Source organism: Candida pseudojiufengensis (genome assembly GCF_024610245.1).
Source record: "Candida pseudojiufengensis strain CBS 10847 chromosome Unknown scaffold26, whole genome shotgun sequence".
Taxonomy (NCBI): domain Eukaryota; kingdom Fungi; phylum Ascomycota; class Pichiomycetes; order Serinales; family Debaryomycetaceae; genus Lodderomyces; species Lodderomyces pseudojiufengensis.
In genome coordinates, this window is record NW_026261541.1 from 128,451 (window position 1) to 147,311 (window position 18,861).

An 18,861-nucleotide genomic window follows, 5' to 3' on the forward strand; every position below is an offset into this window, starting at 1 on the left:
TCAATCATTAAATTAATCCTCTTCTATATTGAGGATGATGTCCTGTAAATTATTGATGTTGTTTCAGAAAGTTGCACATTGCACACTACTTTTCTCACTTAAAAATAATAAACAAAAAGTATCAACAAAATTGTTTTTCAAGTAACCAGAGCTATTACCAAATCAATAACACCATCAATTTCCAATATGCCACTATACAAAGAAGACAATTTCCTTATAATAAATTTGAACTCACAGTATACCTATTTTTCATTTGGATTAAAAGATTCACTAGCACCTCCACAATTTACAATTCCAACGGTTGTATATCAAGATTCAGAAAATAAACAATATTTATCGACAGAATCAGAAAATACTACACCTATTTATCCAATAAGAGAATCAAAAATTGTGGATTTGGATGCTTTCAATGCCTTAATTAAAATTATACTATCAAGTGTAATTCAACAACATCCTATTGTCACAATTACATCAATTCCTTTATTAATCATCGCTCCATCATTAACTTGGTCGAGAAAACAAATCGAATATATAACGAAATATTTATTTGAAAGTTTAGAGATTACAGCTTTTAATATATTGGATTTAAGTCTTGCTTCAACTTTCAGCTTCGCCGGTATTGTGAATTCTGTCGTTGTTTATGCAGGTGAAGATAGTATACAAATTGTTCCTGTACTCGGGTACCAAAGTATTAAATTTGCAAGTAAATATATCACAGGACTGGGAGGCAAAACTATAACAGAGGAATTGAAGATTAAATTTCCAAATTTTAATGATGAACAAATTGAAGAGTTGAAAATAAGTGGAATATTTGAATTTTTATTAGAAGGTGAAGAATCAATAGGAGAAATAGATGTCGATATGGATGACAATGACGATGAATTAGACGTTGCAAAATTAGTTACAGAACAAGAAGGTAATGAAGATGAAAATCAACCAACAAAATCTAATAAAGAATTGGAAAAAAATTTCTTTATTGATCCAACAAATCAGGAAAAAGTATGGTTAGGTAAAGAACGATTTACAACTAACTCAAAAATAATAGATATAATTGCATCTGGAATATATCAATCCCTTCTCAAAATCAATGATCTCGAAAAAAGGCAAGATTGTTATGATAACATAATCTTAGTTGGTTCGATTTTCCAAATTCCCGGTTTAAAACAATTAATAATCACAAGATTAATAAATGAATATTTAGTTCGAGAACCAACTGCAAATGGACAATCGTCAGAAAAAGATATTGGATCAACAATAGCGAAATATCAACAAACAGATGTGAGTAATGGCGATGCTGATGCACAATCAAATATTAATCAAGTACCATATAGTATAAAATTATGTAAGCTTCCAGATTATTTTCCCGAATGGAAAAAACCAAAGAATAAACAAGGTTCATGGCATGATTGTTATTTCCTTGGTGGAGAAATTTATGCAAAACAAATATTTTCTGGTAGTTTACATCATCATAATAAAGAATTGTTTGTTAGTTCTGAAATGTATGAAGAAAGAGGACCTCAAAGTATTTGGGACGTTAGTATATAGATTGAATAGAATTTATTACTTGAACATCAATGATTTTATCTCTCAAGTGTAGAATTAAGATGTTTCAGATTTGTGTTAAAAACGAGACGCGTCAACCCATAAACTCAAAATATTATATTTTGAAACTAATAATATATATACAACTTCACATTTTTCCAACTACTTTGTATTCAAGACTTATACTCCTCTTTGGATGTTCATAGTCAAGCGAATACCAATCCAGCCCATCAAATTTATAAACTTCAAAACCAAAGCAATTATTCCAAAATATATGGCAGGAAAGCAACAAACGATAGGTAGATTTTTCGGAGGATCAGCTGCCCCAGTAGTTAAATCAAGTCCTACTAAGCATAAAATATCTCCACCATCATCACCTGCTTTGAAAAAACAAAAACTTGGAGATGATGAAAAAGAAAATGCAAAAGCGAAACCATTGACTACTAATTTGGAAGAAATAATTGTAAAACCAGTTGAAAACAAAAATGAAGAGGCTCAAACAAATCCAGCTCCACCTTCTTCATCATCAAAAATTCCTTATTCCTCATTAACTGATGTAATGGAAAAAATAGAAAACGAACCAGGAAGATTAAAAATGATTGAAATTATAAGTCAATACTTTCTTGAAATTTTGAACAACCATAAAGATATCATGAAATTGATAAAAATAGTTTATTTATTTATCAACAGACTAGGACCAGATTATGAACCTGATTTGGAATTAGGATTGGGAGAAACTTTATTAGTCAAAGCTATAAGTGAATGTTATGGAAGATCACCAAGTAAAGTTAAAGAAGAACTAAAAAAATTAGGAGATTTAGGTTTAGTTGCTCAAAAATCACGAAGTCGTCAATCAACTATGTTTAAACCTGTATCATTAGATATTGATACAGTGTTTGACAATTTAACAAAAATCGCTAAATCAACTGGTAAAGATTCTCAAAGTAGAAAAATTGGAATAATTAATAAGATGTTAAATTCATGTGATGCCAAACTGTTTGAAGCAAAATTTTTAATAAGATCATTGGAGGGTAAATTAAGAATTGGGTTAGCTGATAAAACTGTTTTAACTGGATTAGCACAAGCATTGTTATTACATGAAAATGAAAAAAATGGGAATGGAAACAAAAGAGTAAATCCTACAGAAATTGAAAAAGCAGTAGATATATTCAAAGAAGCATTTACAGTATTACCAAATTATCAAATATTGATTGAAAAAGCTTACGAACATGGTATATTAAATTTACTAGATCATTGTCATATAACTCCAGGTATTCCTTTGAAACCAATGTTGGCAAAACCTACCAAATCAATGGGTGAAGTCTTAGATAGATTTCAAGATGAAAAATTTACTTGTGAATATAAATATGATGGTGAAAGAGCTCAAGTTCATTTATTACCTGATGGTACAGTTAGAATTTATTCCAGAAATTCTGAAAATATGTCAGAAAGATATCCTGATTTAATCACCGTGATTAAAGAATTTAGTAAAACTCAAGAACATACTTCTATGATTTTAGATTGTGAAGCTGTTGCTTGGGATAGAATAAATGAAAAAATCTTACCATTCCAAGTTCTTTCAACTAGAAAAAGAAAAGATGTTGAAGAAAAAGATATTAAAGTTCACATTTGTTTATTTGCTTTTGATTTGTTATATTACAACGATCAATCATTAATAACCAAACCATTAAATGAAAGAAGAGAAATCATGATAAAACATTTAAAACCATTAGAAGGTAAATTTCAATTTGCAACAGCAAAAGATTCTACTTCATTGGAAGTATTACAACAGTTTTTAGATCAAAGTATTCGTGACTCATGTGAAGGATTAATGGTGAAAATGTTAGAAGGTACGGAATCCTATTATGAACCATCAAAAAGATCAAGAAATTGGTTAAAATTGAAAAAAGATTATTTAGATGGTGTAGGAGATTCACTTGATTTAGTTGTTATTGGTGCATATAATGGTAAAGGTAAAAGAACTGGTGCTTATGGTGGATTTTTATTAGCTTCTTATAATCAAGATACAGGTGATTTAGAAACAACTTGTAAAATTGGTACAGGATTTAGTGATGAAGATTTAGCTAATTTATATCAAAAATTACATCCAACTGAAGTAAGTAATCCTAAATCAAATATTGTATATGACAAAAATAATGCTAATGCCAAACCTGATGTTTGGTTTGATCCATCAATGTTATTTGAAATTTTGACTGCTGATTTATCATTAAGTCCAATTTATAAAGCTGCTCATCAACAATATGGTAAAGGTATATCATTAAGATTTCCACGTTTTATTAGAGTCAGAGATGATAAGGGAGTAGAAGATGCTACTAGTTCGACTGAAGTTGCTGAATTTTATGAGCGTCAACAACATGTTAGTGGTGGTTAGAAAAAATATATAAAGTTTTAGATTGTACATATTTATTAATGCTAATGAATTTGATGAAGGTTTCAAAGTTGTCTGTTTTTTCTCATTTTATCTTTAATCCTGTTTTTTAAAGACATATTTTTATTCGTAAAATTTAATTCCATATGATCTTCAGAAGGAATTCTTTTCATATTTGATAACGACGAACTTGAATTAGAATTTAATGTGGCAGATTTACCTCTTAATGGAGAACTAACATAACTATGGTTTAAATTATTATGTGATTGATTAGGATCAAGATGATGCTTGTGATCATCGTATAAGGAAAGGCTTGAATTGAAATTTGATTGAGGATCTAGTGTTAAAGCTTTGTTGTTAACATTTTGATGTAAACTATGGTCGCTGAAAATAGGCAAATTAGTGTATGAATTTGCAGTAGAGTCAAGTAATGAAATACCATCTGATATTGAAGATGAATGAGATATACTTTCTGACATAAGTTCCGGTTCTAAATTGTGATTCTTTGTATTTTCTCTTAATCTTTTCTGTAATTTTTTATGTTCAAGTCTTCTACTTCTTAAATCTTGAGTCTTTTTCTCTTCTTCTTCATCCGAATCAACATAGTTGATGTCATCTGTCAAGTTTAATGATTTTTTAATTTCTAACAAATTGAAATCTTTAGGGAACAATTGAGGACCAAATTCATTGACTAATTCAGTAATTTCTTCACTCAATTCATGTCTCATTTTTTTAAGTCGTTTGATGGATGATCCAGATGTAATTGATAAATACAATGGTCTAATTGATTTAAATAAATCAACTCCTTGTTCTCCTGTTAATAAAGCACTATATGTCACAAGTACACCACATAAGTAAAGGAAAATCCACATCGTTAATAATCCAAATGATGATAAATAATTGTGAGTTGCACAATAATAAGTTCCTAATGTAGCATAAAATGAATAAACAATTGGTGCAATTAATAAAGCAACTAAGATTTTCCAAGTCGCGATAACATCATTACCTTTTATTTTTACTGTCGAATTAGCTAATGCTTCCTTTGCCTTTTGTTGTGATATAACTTTAGAACTTAAAAACACTGGTGAAAATAAAGTAGCCCCAGGTAAGGCTAGCGTAAACAAAATGATCAACTTAAGAACTCTATAAATAAGAATAGGAATAATCTTTGCTTTGTTAACTTCTTCTTGACAATCTTCAACATGATGATCTGGTAAATACAAACTTTTCAATAATTCATTATATTCCAATACTTTCTCTTTAACTTCTATAATTTTAGGTTCATTCGAATAATGTTGATAACCAATTAATAATCTTCTATTCATTTCAACAATTAAAGGTAATGGTAATTGTTGAGCAAAATTTCCTGCGTATAATCTTCTTGCTGCTTGAACCAACATTAAGGTTTCATAATCTTCACAAGATACTGTAACAGCTTTTAAACCATCAGTTATAGTATCTAATAAATCTTTAATTGCTTCTTTACGAGTTTCAGGATTTGAATATTTTTTAACTAGCTCCCTTGGTATCGTTATTGGATCTCCAAATTCAATTACTGCTCTCGATCTGAATCTATGAGCATTAAAATAATTCATACCACATGGAACAATTTTCACATCACAATTTGGATCAGCTTCCATTGCTCCCAATGCCATAATTACCGAACCTGCTTTAATTTGACCAATTGTAGGACGATCGTGTGAACCACCTTCAGGGAAAATTCCAATACAATTATTATCAGATAAATGATCAAAAACCATTTTGTAAACATCTTTTTGATCAATTTTATCAGCTTTTTTAAAAGATGTTCCTTGAGATAATAATAACTTAATTTGTTGGGTTTGTTTAAATTCTTTACGTACAAACAATTCTGTATCCGATATGACTTCTGATATTTCAGTTGCTCCTAATGATTGAGGCAATGCTATTAATCCTCTATCCATACACTCTGTTGTAAACTTGGTGCCCTTACCATAAATTCTGCAAGGATCATCCGAATCAGCGTAAATCTTACCTGTTCCTTTCACCAAAGTATCTTGAGGTCTAACAACTGGTATACTTAATTGACATTTCGCTAATGAACCAACTATTTTCTTTTGATAAGATTTTGCAGCAATTAAAAATGATATACGTCTATTAGCTTCTTTTTTAACTTGATTCATTAAAATTATAGGATCAACAAATTGATTATGATGAGGAGCTGCAACAAACATTACTGGACCATCTCTTGGAATTTTGAATGCTCCTCTAGGTCGAATCTCTCTGAAAAAACAATCAAAGACAATTGATAAAGCCCATAATAAAAAGTCGTAACTAAGTAATCTATACCATGGAGCTGGTTTATATTTTAAATTGTAATCGTTGTTTGACATTGAGAGATCAATGTCAATGTGTTAGTTAATGGTTTGAAATGAAAATTGACTGAATAAATTTGTATAAGTATTGAAATTTGAGGGAATCGATTTTGTAAATATGGGATCAAAAAGCACTTTGTATATTTGAAGTCAGGCTTTATTTGATGAACTGGTGGATATGTTGTTGAATAATGTCAAGCCAATGAAATGTGATTATAAAAGGGCAGGGGGATTCAATCCTTTGTTGTTGTAGTAAGCTAAATTTGAATAGCTATCAATTGAAATATACAGATATGATTTCAAGATTTAAGACTTTCTGATAACTAATGGGATTGGTAGATGAAATTATAATAAATCAATAAATAAATTTAACCACCGAGATAAAAAAGCTACCAAACTCAGCTCGTTCTGTATATAAGAAATTATCTCTCGTATTTTGTTCATATTTACGAGATTCATAATCAACTAAAATTAACTTTTGATGAAATCTAAGGACTAAATCATGATCAGGTCCAAGTTTACAGCTTAAACCCTATAAGAGCCTAATGTGAAGACCTTATATAAATGGAATTTGAGCAATCATTCATTGTCTAATCAAAAAAAAGGACATTGAGTGCAGGAGGTATCTGGATGTCGAGCTACTGCAATTCAATTCATACAATTCGCTGTACAAGAGTTATCAGAGAGCTATAATACCCAGCCGAAGCTTTTTTATACGCATAATTCATCAATCACAGCTGCGAATCTTAGTTTAAGTTTAAAATTCTCCAAAGTAGATACAGATTTGAGATCTTTTATTTTATTTAAATCGCTATACTCTTTTTTTTGAGAAACTGAATGATGATACATGTGAATTAATCAATTGTTCTCAGATAGAATGATCCACTCCATGATGTTTTGGCTCAAATGATCAACAACTCTATATACATATCACAAGTTGTTGTTGTTTGATTTTGTGAAAACTAGATTTATATTTTCAAATATTCTTTTTTTTTCCAACTTAATAATTTAAGTTTTGAATATTTGAATTTAAGATTTGCAACACAATCTACTTAGTTAGTCAATATTCACAATTTCAACTCATAATTGAAACTAAGATTGAGCCAATCACTTATATGACAAACTTCATCAACCACCCTAGTCATTGTTTGCATCATTCTGTATATATATAATCCATTCATTTACTTCCTACTTCTATATTTGAATTCAACAAAAATAAGTCAAACGATATCATAAAATTAAAACACATGTCAAGGTCAGTATCAATCTCGGGTATTTCTAGTCTGAATAATAAAACCAATTCAAGTTCATATAGTAATATAAGGAGCGCACTGATTGGTGGGTCATCATTTTTCAACAATCATATAAGAAATAATTCGACAACGATACTGGATCACGAATCAGATTCAAACAATGATAAAAATCAAGAATTATTGAATGAAACAGAAACGACACCTGAAAAAGAAATAGATATTGTTGGGGCGATAAGTAATTTGCATTTAGATGAAGAAGAAGATGATGATTTAAATGATTTGAAAACAACTTCAAGTTCGGATAATTTGGAACCAAAATCTGAAAATACAAGTGATACTTCTTCATCTTTCAAGAGTTATTCAAATTCACAATCAATAAAACCTGCTTTACCTCAACAACCTTACCACTTTCCTCCTCCACCTTTTCCTAATCAAAAACCATTTAACGTACATCCATTGAACGAGAATAATAGTACCAACCTTCCATCATCTTTGAATTGGAACAATTCAAATTCACAGACATACTATAATGGAATGATAGGAAATGAATTTGGACCATCTTCAACACCATTTTTGAAATTAGAACAAGAAAAAAGATCCAATATTCCACTCACAGAACCGGCTCATGAACTAGAAGAAACAAAAGAAGGAGCACAATCTAATCTGAATTCTTTCAGCACAAATCTAAATGGTCTATCAGAAACTACAAAAACAGAACAGGTAAAAGAACAAAAATTAAATTTTCCACCTCCACATATGCATCCTCATCAATTCAATCCATTCCCACCAAGTCCAATTGGTCATCCAGGTGCTCCACCACCTCCAATTATGCCGTTTAACTATGGACCACCTCCACCTCCACATTTAAATCATCGTCAAAGTCCCATTGATTATCATAATTTTGATATAAATGTAGGACCCTTACCTCCTAATCCTTCGACTTTTCAACCACCTATGAATGGGGAATCAATGTGGAACAATAATAATAGACAGAACTTCCAAAATCCACAAAACACTTCAAATGGATTCAATCAAAGACATAACACTAATTTTAATGGACATAAACATTTTCAACAATCACATCCTCATCAACTCAATAATTTTTTAAACAATAACAATAACAATCTTAATACATTTTATCCTAATGGAAATCATAATAATAGAAAAAATTATAGAAATTATAATGGCAATCATCATTATAATAATAATAATGGCCATCATCAAAATCGATCATATTATCAAAAAAGAGGAGAAGATGCAAGTAAATATTTTAATCATAAAGCAATTGATTTTAAAGGATCTATTTTAAATTTATGTATAGATCAACATGGATGTAGATTTTTACAAAAGGAATTAGAAGAAGCAGAAAATTTAAATGAACAGAATAAGGAAGAATTAATAGATAATAATAATCCTAAGGAAAGTAAAAATCAAGTTGCAAATTTAATTTTTAATGAAATTCAAAATAAATTAATTGATTTAATGATTGATCCATTTGGAAATTATTTAATTCAAAAATTAATAAATTATTTAACTATACTGCAAAAATTAAAATTAATTGAAATTACAAAAAATGAATTTTATAATATTTCAATAAATTCTCATGGTACAAGAACTTTACAAAAATTAATAGATTGTTGTACCACAGATGAAGAAATTGATTTAGTGATATCTGCTTTAAAACCATATGTAAAAGAATTAAGTAATAATATAAATGGAAATCATGTAATACAAAAATGTTTAATTAAATTTACATCACATCAAAATCAATTTATATATGATATACTACTAAAAAATATTATTTTAATAAGTTGTCATCGTCATGGATGTTGTGTTATACAAAAATCATTAGATTTTGCTTCATTAAAACAAAAAATAAATTTATTTAAAGAAATTTCTAAAAATGTTGAAATTTTAATTTATGATCCTTATGGAAATTATGTTATTCAATATATTTTAGATGATAATAATAATGATAATAATAATGATAATGATAATGATGATTCAATTAATAAAGAATTACAATCAAGTATAAATAAAATCATTGAATATATAAAATTAAATTTAGTTAAAGTATCAACTCATAAATTTAGTTCAAATGTAATTGAAAAATCATTAAAAACAACAACTACAACAACTTCAAATACAACTTCAAATTCTACAGCAAACACAACAAATCAAAATCAAAATATAATAATAAATGAAATTTTAAAATTAAATAAATTAGATTTAAATTTTATATTAAAAGATTCTTATGGAAATTATGTTTTACAAACTTGTTTAAATTTTGCAAATTTAAATCAATTTAAAAAATTAAATGATTTATTGTTACCTTTTTTACCACAAATTAAAAATACACCTTATGGTAAAAGAATTTTAAATAAATTACAATAGTAAGTGGTTAATAGTTAATATAAACTTATGCTACTGTTTGATTGTAACGAAACATTTGAATAGGAAACTGTTGAGTTGAGTTTCAAAAAACCGTAAATATAAGATAATGAGATGTAAGGACGTATCCAAGGATAAATACAAGGCTGTAATATTTATTATTTAATAGTATTGCGTTACTTCTTATTTTTGGTGAGTGTTTCACTTTATTTTACCCCCCTTAAGCTTAAGTAATGATGAAAAATTGTTGAAAAGTTTAAAAACCCCCCTTTTCAAAAATAGTCCAAATTGTAAACAAACTCATCTGAGAAAAGTCTATTCAACGTAAGCTTAAATTAAACGATTCTATAAATCCATTTTTCAAAATCTGATGCTCCATTTACCCGTAAGCTTTTATAATTATGTGTTTGACATATTATTATTTTTTCAAATCTGATTATAGGATAAGGCTGTGAAGATTCACGTGATCTATACGGTCTGATAATGCTGGTCAAATCCTTGCTGATTTTGATATATCATCATCGAATGATTTTTAAAAAGATGAAAAAAATAATGGAAAGGAGGCATAGGAGCAATAATTAGAGACTCTACCATTAATTTGTTGTTCATTAACCATAACTCTAGTATCGTATAAGTTGTTAATAATATAGGTATTACACATTGTTACTCCCCTCCTTTTATTATTATTTTTTTTTTTTTTTTTTGGGACACTTAAAAATTTCTGTTGGTCTTAGGGTAAAAATAGATATCCACAACGATACCACAGCCCTTTTTTAGGTCGATGTTATGATTAAACTCCCGTCGTATACTTCTACTTGTCGCATTATTAAATTATTGAAAGAGGAGTAAAATTATGACACTTGTTTTTTGACTGAGTTTTAAAAGGGAGGGGTAAATTATTATGAGTAACAAAATTAAAAACAAGTTGCAAATAAATTTTAAACGTATACGATAACTAACAGTAAATCATTTCATGTTGAGCATATATAATCCATCAAATTTTCCTTTAAATTTGGTTATTTGAATCTGATTAAGAAGTATCAACTCAATCAATCAATATTAATAATCAAAATTCAATCGTTTTACTAAACTTAGTCATAATTACATTACAACAAACATCAACTAATATTTATACGACCAAGAATGATGATCAATACAATTAAAAGACAAAACTTATCAATTGTTAAAGCTCCAACATTTAGAAGAGCCTTATCTCAATCTTCAATATTTTATCAACAACAACAAAATCAACAAAGATCAAAAGATTTTGGATTTAATTATTTTAAAAATGATTTTAATAATCAAATTAATACACCTGAAATGTTTCAAAATAAACATCAATTAGATCTACAACATATTAAAAATGAAAATAATAATCCAGATAATGCTTATCAATTTAATGAATTAAGATATGTTGATTTAGTTCATCCTCATATTGCAGAATTTGCAGATTTATTTTAACTACTACATTACTTCATACTTTTACAATATTAACTGTTTTTGCTTCATACTAATAATAATTTTAAAAAATTTGGGATCATAATTGATTTTTTTACTAGTTTTAATGGTTTAGTTTATAGATTTTCAATTAAAGAGAGCTTTTGATAAGTTTCTTCTATATATAGTTCTAATTAATAATAATATTTAATATTTAATACTTTCTTAATTCATTTGTAATTATTTATTTAGCTATATGTAGAGATTTAATCTTTTAAATTACTTCATCAAATAAACTACCAATTTCTGGTCCATCATCTTCTTCTTGATAAAGTTCTCTTTGTTGCTGATTATTTTCAAATAAATTATTATTTTCAGTTGTTGTAGTTTCAACTCCATTTGAAGTACGTCTACTACTTATTCCAATAGGAAATAAATTATTTAACATTGATCTTCTTCTTGTGGTATTATCATTATTTTCATTAACATTGGTAATAGATGAGGATTGATGAATAGTAGTTTCATTTTGATTATCTGTTGAAGTTTGATCATTATCAGTAGTTGTGTTGTCATTATTATTTGAAGGATTCATTGATCTTGAAAATCCATGTCTTATATAATTTAAAATATCAGAATATCCAGGTATAACATTTGTTGAATCATTATTTGAAGAATTTATAGATGATGTATGATTATGATTATGAGTATGATTATGATTATGATTATTTCCAGGTAAAAATTGATTACTATTACTATTATTATTCGAAGAATTATCATTATGAATTGTTAAAATCAGTCCTGTTGTATTTGATCTATTCATAAATGTTCCAGGAATAGGTGGTGGAGTAGATAAATTATTTTGATTTGAATTATTATTAGATGATCTATTATTATCTCCTTCTCTTCCTCCAACACCATTTAATCCCATTAATGCAGGTCTTAATAAATTTGCTAATTGATTTGTAACATTAATTTGACTTGTAGATTGATTAGACTGATTCGTTTGAGTATTGTTGTTGTTGTTTGTATTATTATTTGAATTTGTAGAATCATTACCATTATTATTATTATTATCACCTTGAGAATTAATCATATTATTTGAAATAGTATAAAATGTAAAATTTTGTCCATTAATTCTTTGATATCTTGGAGTAACATTATTTAGATTTTCACTATTAATATTAGGTGGATTAATATTTCTTCCAGTAGTGTTATCACCACCACTTGTATTTATAGGTTCTGCAACTGAAAATCTACATAATGGACATGTTGAATTTGATTTAAGCCATTCACATAAACAATCTTGACCAAAAATATGATTACATGGCATCTTGATGGGGATATGTTGAAATGGTTCTTTAAAATCAATTAAATATATTGGTTGTTGTTGTTGTTGTTGTTGTTGTTCGTTTTGAGTTGATTGATATGATGTTTGTGCATTATTAGGTTCATTATTTGTATTTGGATCATTAGTTGTTGTAGTTGGTTCATTATCATTACCATCTTGGTGTGTCGTTGAAACATCTTGTTCATTGTTGTTGTTAAGACTATCTTGATTTCTAACAAGTTCTTCTCTATTTACATTTTCAGTTCTTGATCTTGAAAATCTTCTAAATAATCTTGATGTTTTATCAACTAATCTTCTTCTTTTACTTGTAATAAAACTTTCATCATCCATTGCACTTTCATTTTCATCATCTTCTTCACTTAAATTGTCATTTTCATTTGTTAACAGTTCCGTTTTCAAATCATCTTTACCTAATTCATTTTCTAAAAATAAAAATTCTTCAAAACAAATAGGACAAATTTTAGAAGAATCTGGTACTTCTTCACCACTTGTATCATCATTATTATTAAAATTTAATTGACTTAATTTCATAATTTTTTCAAACGATTTAAATTTATTTAATGTAATTCCTTTTTGTTGATTCATATTATTTAAACCTTGAATAACTAATTGATAAGCCATTGAAGTTGCAATTCTAATAAATTCTTGAATTGCATTTGGATCTCTATTATTTGAATTATTTGGTAATGATAAAACTAATGATCCTGATCTATTTGGATTATTTGGTCTATTTTCATCTGAAAATAAATAATTTACTGTTATTACTATTGCTCTTTCATGTAAATCTACTTCTCCATTTGACGTGTTGTTGGTCCTTGAAGCATTATTTGATGTATTATTGGTACGTGAAGTATTATTCGTACGTGAAGTATTATTGGTACGTGAAGTATTATTGGTACGTGAAGTATTATTTGTACGTGAAGTATTGTTGGTCCTTGAAGCATTATTGGTCCTTGAAGCATTACTATTGGTGTTATTATCTGAGATATTGGGATTATTTGCTTGAGCTGATTGAGTGGATGAACGTGTATAACGAGTATCACGAAATGGTGTAAATATATTACTTCTTGGTCCTCTTCTTAAAGTATTTACATATGGTCTTGATTCAGGAATATCTGCATCTGTATAAGGAGGAGGTGGTGGTTCTAATAATAATGAATTTGGTCCTGTTTCATCAAATGAAGTTGTTTGGTTTATAGGACTTGAAGGAGATGTTGATCGTCTTATTAAACGTGAAAGTGGCGTTACTTCTCTAGTTTCACTTTCATTATTATTTGATAATGATGCTTGTTCTTGACTTTCTTGATAATTAAGAATTCTTGGAAATATGCTTTGTTCTCTTAGTTGTTGTCTTCTTAATCTTCTTTGAGTTCTTGATGAATTTTGTCGATTTGATTCATTATTGTCGGAGTTAAAATTATCATTATTCATCTTGACATGAAACTTATTGATTCAAAGATTTTTAAACCTTATTTGAAACAAAACTAATTTGCATAATGTGAACGATGAACAAAGTATTAACTAATGAACTTAGATACGAAACTGTGTTGGTGGCAAAAAATTTTGTATGTATAAAAATCAAATGATAAATTACTTTTTTTTAAAAGATATTTGATTATTAATGATCTATAATCTTAACCACATAAAAAATTAGACTATTAGTTCAGTTTATGACAACCGTATAATAAACCTAGTTAAATATTGAATAATAACAATTTTTGAATGAGTTTGATTGTAGATTTGAATTTATCAATGGTTGCTAAAAAATATAGAAAACTAATTTGATATGTTTTAAATCTTATTATTAATAATTAGGTAGATAATGTATTACGTAATTAGGGTTCACCAATACTTACAATATAAAAGATACGATAACAACAGTATAAAATTACATAAAGATTAGCACACAGAAGACACCCTATAGATCTAAAGAATAGATTCAGGTTTAAACACGGTATCATTTATTTAGTTATTAGTTGCTATATAATTTATTTCACATTAATGTTGAAAAGTACATCGAATTGAAGTAAAATTTAAGCGAAGCTTCACTACCAATTGCAACTTAACATTAAATTAAAGTGTCACAAGATCAAATAAAAGGACAAATTGTTCATGTTCACTTGATCTGATGGTGATATTGTTTATGCATATGTAATGAATACAATATTCAAGGAGTCGGTAGTATAATTCTGAAATCATATTGAATTGATATTAGCCTTGACTTTTGATGAAACTTTCAACCTGATTGAAATCGACACCTGACCTCATTGAGCTGAAATTTTTTTACGTTTTAAAACGAGTTTATAATATTCTCCATTCATATAAATAAGTCCTACCAAATTCCTTCAAATTCATTATTTCTAATAATCATAGTAATTAATTTCCATCTTCTTGTTATAGTTACAATAAACCAAATAGAACAAAATATAATAATTGAAAATAATAATCCAATAAATAATGCACTAAAACATAATCTAATTATACTATAAATTATATCTAATGTAGCAAATAATATATTTATAAAAACTATCAAAGTATTGTTTGCGTTGATTGAATTTGTTGATAATTTTAAATATTCATCAAATCCATTTGTAAATGGTGGATCAAATGATTCTGGATTTAATATTAAAATTAATGGTATATTTGTTACAAAATTAGCTATTATATCATTTCTTATATTATTTATTATGATTGAAGTTAAATTCAGATAATTTATCATTGTTGATTAAACTTTTTTTATTGGGTCGAATGATTAAAAATTCATTATCCTTAAATTTTTGATTGGAAATTTAGTGAAAACTTAGGTACAGTAATGATCACAAACTCTTAACCTATATCATTTGATAAATAATGTGTTGGTCTAGAAATATGTTCTGGTTATAGATACACTAATGAAGTAAGTTTGTTTTGGTTGTAAAAAAACGATAGTCTATCTTAATAAAATTTGTTGGCAATTTTTAATGATAATTTTTTCTCCCTTTTTAAAAAATGTGGGTTAAGGGGTATTTAATTTTCTTACTTAAAAACCCCCTTAAGAGATTACGAAAATTTAAGATCACGTATCTTTTGGTAATCAATAATCATTTCTGAATAATTCACATACACCAGCAGTCAATCATTCTCATTAGTACATTGTACTAAACCCCCACTCACGACATGGTAATAATTGATTTCCTTACAATAAAGCAAGATAGACTATTTATATGAGTATAGATACACCCAATGGTCTAAATGATCAATACTCACCTATTTTCGATCTGGAATCAAATCTAACATTAATATCTTTACCACTAGATATAATCAATTTAATATCAAATCAACTCGATGTCCAAAATTTTATCAAACTATCAACATTAAATAAAACATATAGATCATTTTGGTTCAATAAGATTTTCTACAAAATAAAAATATCTTGGTCACATTTAATAAATCCTGATGATAATTCAAAACTTATAAAAACTTTTAAACATACAACTACTCAAATAAGAATAATAGATAGTTATCTGAATGGTGATTGGAATTTAGATATATTTGAAGATTTTTTTTGGAATTTTCTGAAATTAAGAAAAATTATATATAATACTAAAAATTCAAGTGGTTGGTTAAAATATAGATCAAATGATAGAATCACTAGCTTGGATTTATATTATGATCCGAATCAATCAAGAGATATACCATTGCAAGATAGATATGGTCATTCACGACCGATTAAAAAAGTATTTAATATTGAACATTTAAGTAATTTTAAAATGTTGAATACTTTATCATTAAATTGTTATGAATTAAATTGGGATTCAAATTCAATTGTTTATCCTGTATTAATGTTGGAAAAGTTAGCTTTAAAAGATTGTGATTGGTCATATCCATTTCAATTATCATATTTTAATTATAATAATTCTTTAAAGGATTTAAAAGTTGAATTATCTCAAAATTTTAATCATCTTTTATTTTCAGAAAGATATTCTGATTTTTTAGCATTTAATGATAACAACAATAATGGATTTAATTTAAATACTTTGGAAAACTTAACTATAAAATTTGATAATTCACCAATAAGTAATGATGATCCAATTCCCAAGAGGACATTAAATGATAATATTTTGAACAAGTTATTAGTTTCACCAGATCATTTACCTAACCTACGAAATTTATCATTAATAAATTGGAAATTACATTGTTCACAAGAAAATTTTACAAATTGTATTAAAAATTCCAAATCATCAATTACCAAGATTTATATTCAAATTATAAATTATAGATTTATTTCTCATATGTATTATAATCCTAATTCCATTTTATTGATGAAAATTTTATTTATTCAAAATCAATGTAAAGAAGAAAATCCAAATTTAGATTTTAAAATTAAATTTATTGATGGTTGGAATGAAACTCAACATGTATAGATTTTTTTAAGGTATATACTGATTTATTTGACTACCTATTTGGTTAGAGTCTTTTGATCAACTAATTTTGAAGAATTTCATGATTTTGTATAGATGTGTGTTCTAAAATAGAGACTTTATAGATAGCTTTATACATGCTGAATGAATATTTCTACGTATATGATTAAAATTAAGTCACCTAATAAACACTTTAGTAAATCTGTACTATACTTCATCTTTTTGAACATGAATTCACAAAGTAAATTGCAAACGTGGCAGAAGCAGTGGGTCAAAATATACTTTTGATCACTGGTTCTGCGACTCTAATCATTTGACCTTTCATCATCATTCGCCAATTACATTGTGAATGTAATCCGGTTGACACCTTGATAAAATATATGCAAAAAATATATCAGTCCAACTTTTTATTATATAAGTAGAATGATATTGCAAATATTTTAACAAGATATCAACCATATAACACTAGCAATGTAATTTATGACACGAAATTTTGAATAAAGTTGTGTAAAACTTGAAATAAATTGTTGTGCAGATGCAGAATATTTAGGTAAAGATCTATTGCTTTCACGTTGAGCAACAGGTAACAATTCAATTCAAAATATTCTGCAACTGCACAACAATTTCTTGAATCAGAAGTTCAACGATTACTCGATTTGAACTTGATGGAACCATCAACTGTTCAACATTATGTCGTTGCATCAGCTGTTCCAAAGAAAAATGGAGGTCCTTCCATTCAACAATAAGATTATACGAGAAATCAAATAATAATTTTTTTTGAATTCTCTAAACCAAATAAAATACAAAACATCATACAAATTTTGCAATCAAATTCCATTTTTTCATGCTCACTAATTCTGTGAATGAAGACACTATTAATCATACTATTTTATATATTTTCAATATGTTTAGCTAACACAGAGACAATTTTAATAAAAATTCCAAATTATTATAATATACCAATTTTAAAATCAATTCCTAAAAATCATGAAACAATACAAATAGAAGAATATAATTCAACATTATCAATTATACAAAATTTCCCAATAAATACAATTGATAAGTCAATAAATAGAAATAAAAATGTAATATCATTAAATTATAATACTAAAATTCCAATTCAAAAAACTTTACTTGTTAAAATTAATAATTATAACAATTCAATTTTTCAAAATAATGATTTATTAAATATAAAATTATGTTGGCCGGCTACATTGCCTTATGATTTTAAATTAAATGAAGAATATCTAGTTACTACAAATTTATATAAGAGTGAAGAGAAGGAAAATCCAAATGAATTAGATTTATATTTAAGAATTGATTATGAATTTTTTGGAAAGACTTATGATCCAATAAAATATTTACTGGAGAATGACCAATTGAAGTTCCAATTGTTCATTTCGAAATTACCAAATAGATATCTCCCCATTCCTTTAGAGTTATATGATTTTGTTTTATTTGTTGTTGATATGGTGATATTAATTATTACTCAATTTAATTTAATTAGATACATGTTTGGTTTATAGAATTTATAGACATGTAATGAGAGACACGTTTAGCTCTTTGCTTTTGAATGTGACTTTTGTAATTCTTCAATTCAGGATGAAAACGTGAGGCTGATGTGTCTTTATGTTCTAGATACATTATGACATCCGTACCTCAATTATTAAATAACCGCCTGCATATTTTCCCCAATTTAAATTTATAAGTAGAATTATCAAGTAATGTATCATTACATTCTATACAT

The 18,861-nt window shown here is 27.1% G+C and overlaps 8 protein-coding genes across 8 annotated transcripts; 6 read left to right on the forward strand and 2 right to left on the reverse strand. All coding sequences in view use genetic code 12, as the record gives it.

Moving 5' to 3' along the window:
* Positions 1-186: 186 nt before the first annotated feature.
* On the forward strand, positions 187-1,545 carry ARP9 (Arp9p; the record flags this gene model as incomplete). The annotated part of the gene is made up of 1 exon (XM_051760240.1): positions 187-1,545. The coding sequence occupies one exon, from the start codon at positions 187-189 to the stop codon at positions 1,543-1,545; it is 1,359 nt and encodes a 452-aa protein (XP_051612059.1).
* Positions 1,546-1,738: 193 nt separating this feature from the next.
* On the forward strand, positions 1,739-3,934 carry KGF55_005248 (DNA ligase (ATP); the record flags this gene model as incomplete). The annotated part of the gene is made up of 1 exon (XM_051760241.1): positions 1,739-3,934. One exon carries the CDS (start codon positions 1,739-1,741, stop codon positions 3,932-3,934), a length of 2,196 nt encoding a protein of 731 aa, XP_051612060.1.
* A 62-nt stretch (positions 3,935-3,996) lies between these two features.
* On the reverse strand, positions 3,997-6,303 carry SCT1 (bifunctional glycerol-3-phosphate/glycerone-phosphate O-acyltransferase; the record flags this gene model as incomplete). The annotated part of the gene is made up of 1 exon (XM_051760242.1): positions 3,997-6,303. The coding sequence occupies one exon, from the start codon at positions 6,301-6,303 to the stop codon at positions 3,997-3,999; it is 2,307 nt and encodes a 768-aa protein (XP_051612061.1).
* A 1,229-nt stretch (positions 6,304-7,532) lies between these two features.
* KGF55_005250 (uncharacterized protein) lies at positions 7,533-9,932 on the forward strand (the record flags this gene model as incomplete). The annotated part of the gene is made up of 1 exon (XM_051760243.1): positions 7,533-9,932. The coding sequence occupies one exon, from the start codon at positions 7,533-7,535 to the stop codon at positions 9,930-9,932; it is 2,400 nt and encodes a 799-aa protein (XP_051612062.1).
* Positions 9,933-11,072: 1,140 nt separating this feature from the next.
* KGF55_005251 (uncharacterized protein) lies at positions 11,073-11,390 on the forward strand (the record flags this gene model as incomplete). The annotated part of the gene is made up of 1 exon (XM_051760244.1): positions 11,073-11,390. One exon carries the CDS (start codon positions 11,073-11,075, stop codon positions 11,388-11,390), a length of 318 nt encoding a protein of 105 aa, XP_051612063.1.
* A 250-nt stretch (positions 11,391-11,640) lies between these two features.
* On the reverse strand, positions 11,641-14,145 carry KGF55_005252 (ubiquitin-protein ligase; the record flags this gene model as incomplete). Its single annotated transcript, XM_051760245.1, has 1 exon — positions 11,641-14,145. One exon carries the CDS (start codon positions 14,143-14,145, stop codon positions 11,641-11,643), a length of 2,505 nt encoding a protein of 834 aa, XP_051612064.1.
* A 1,772-nt stretch (positions 14,146-15,917) lies between these two features.
* On the forward strand, positions 15,918-17,117 carry KGF55_005253 (uncharacterized protein; the record flags this gene model as incomplete). The annotated part of the gene is made up of 1 exon (XM_051760246.1): positions 15,918-17,117. The coding sequence occupies one exon, from the start codon at positions 15,918-15,920 to the stop codon at positions 17,115-17,117; it is 1,200 nt and encodes a 399-aa protein (XP_051612065.1).
* Positions 17,118-17,977: 860 nt separating this feature from the next.
* Positions 17,978-18,640, forward strand: KGF55_005254 (uncharacterized protein; the record flags this gene model as incomplete). Its single annotated transcript, XM_051760247.1, has 1 exon — positions 17,978-18,640. One exon carries the CDS (start codon positions 17,978-17,980, stop codon positions 18,638-18,640), a length of 663 nt encoding a protein of 220 aa, XP_051612066.1.
* Positions 18,641-18,861: the final 221 nt, after the last annotated feature.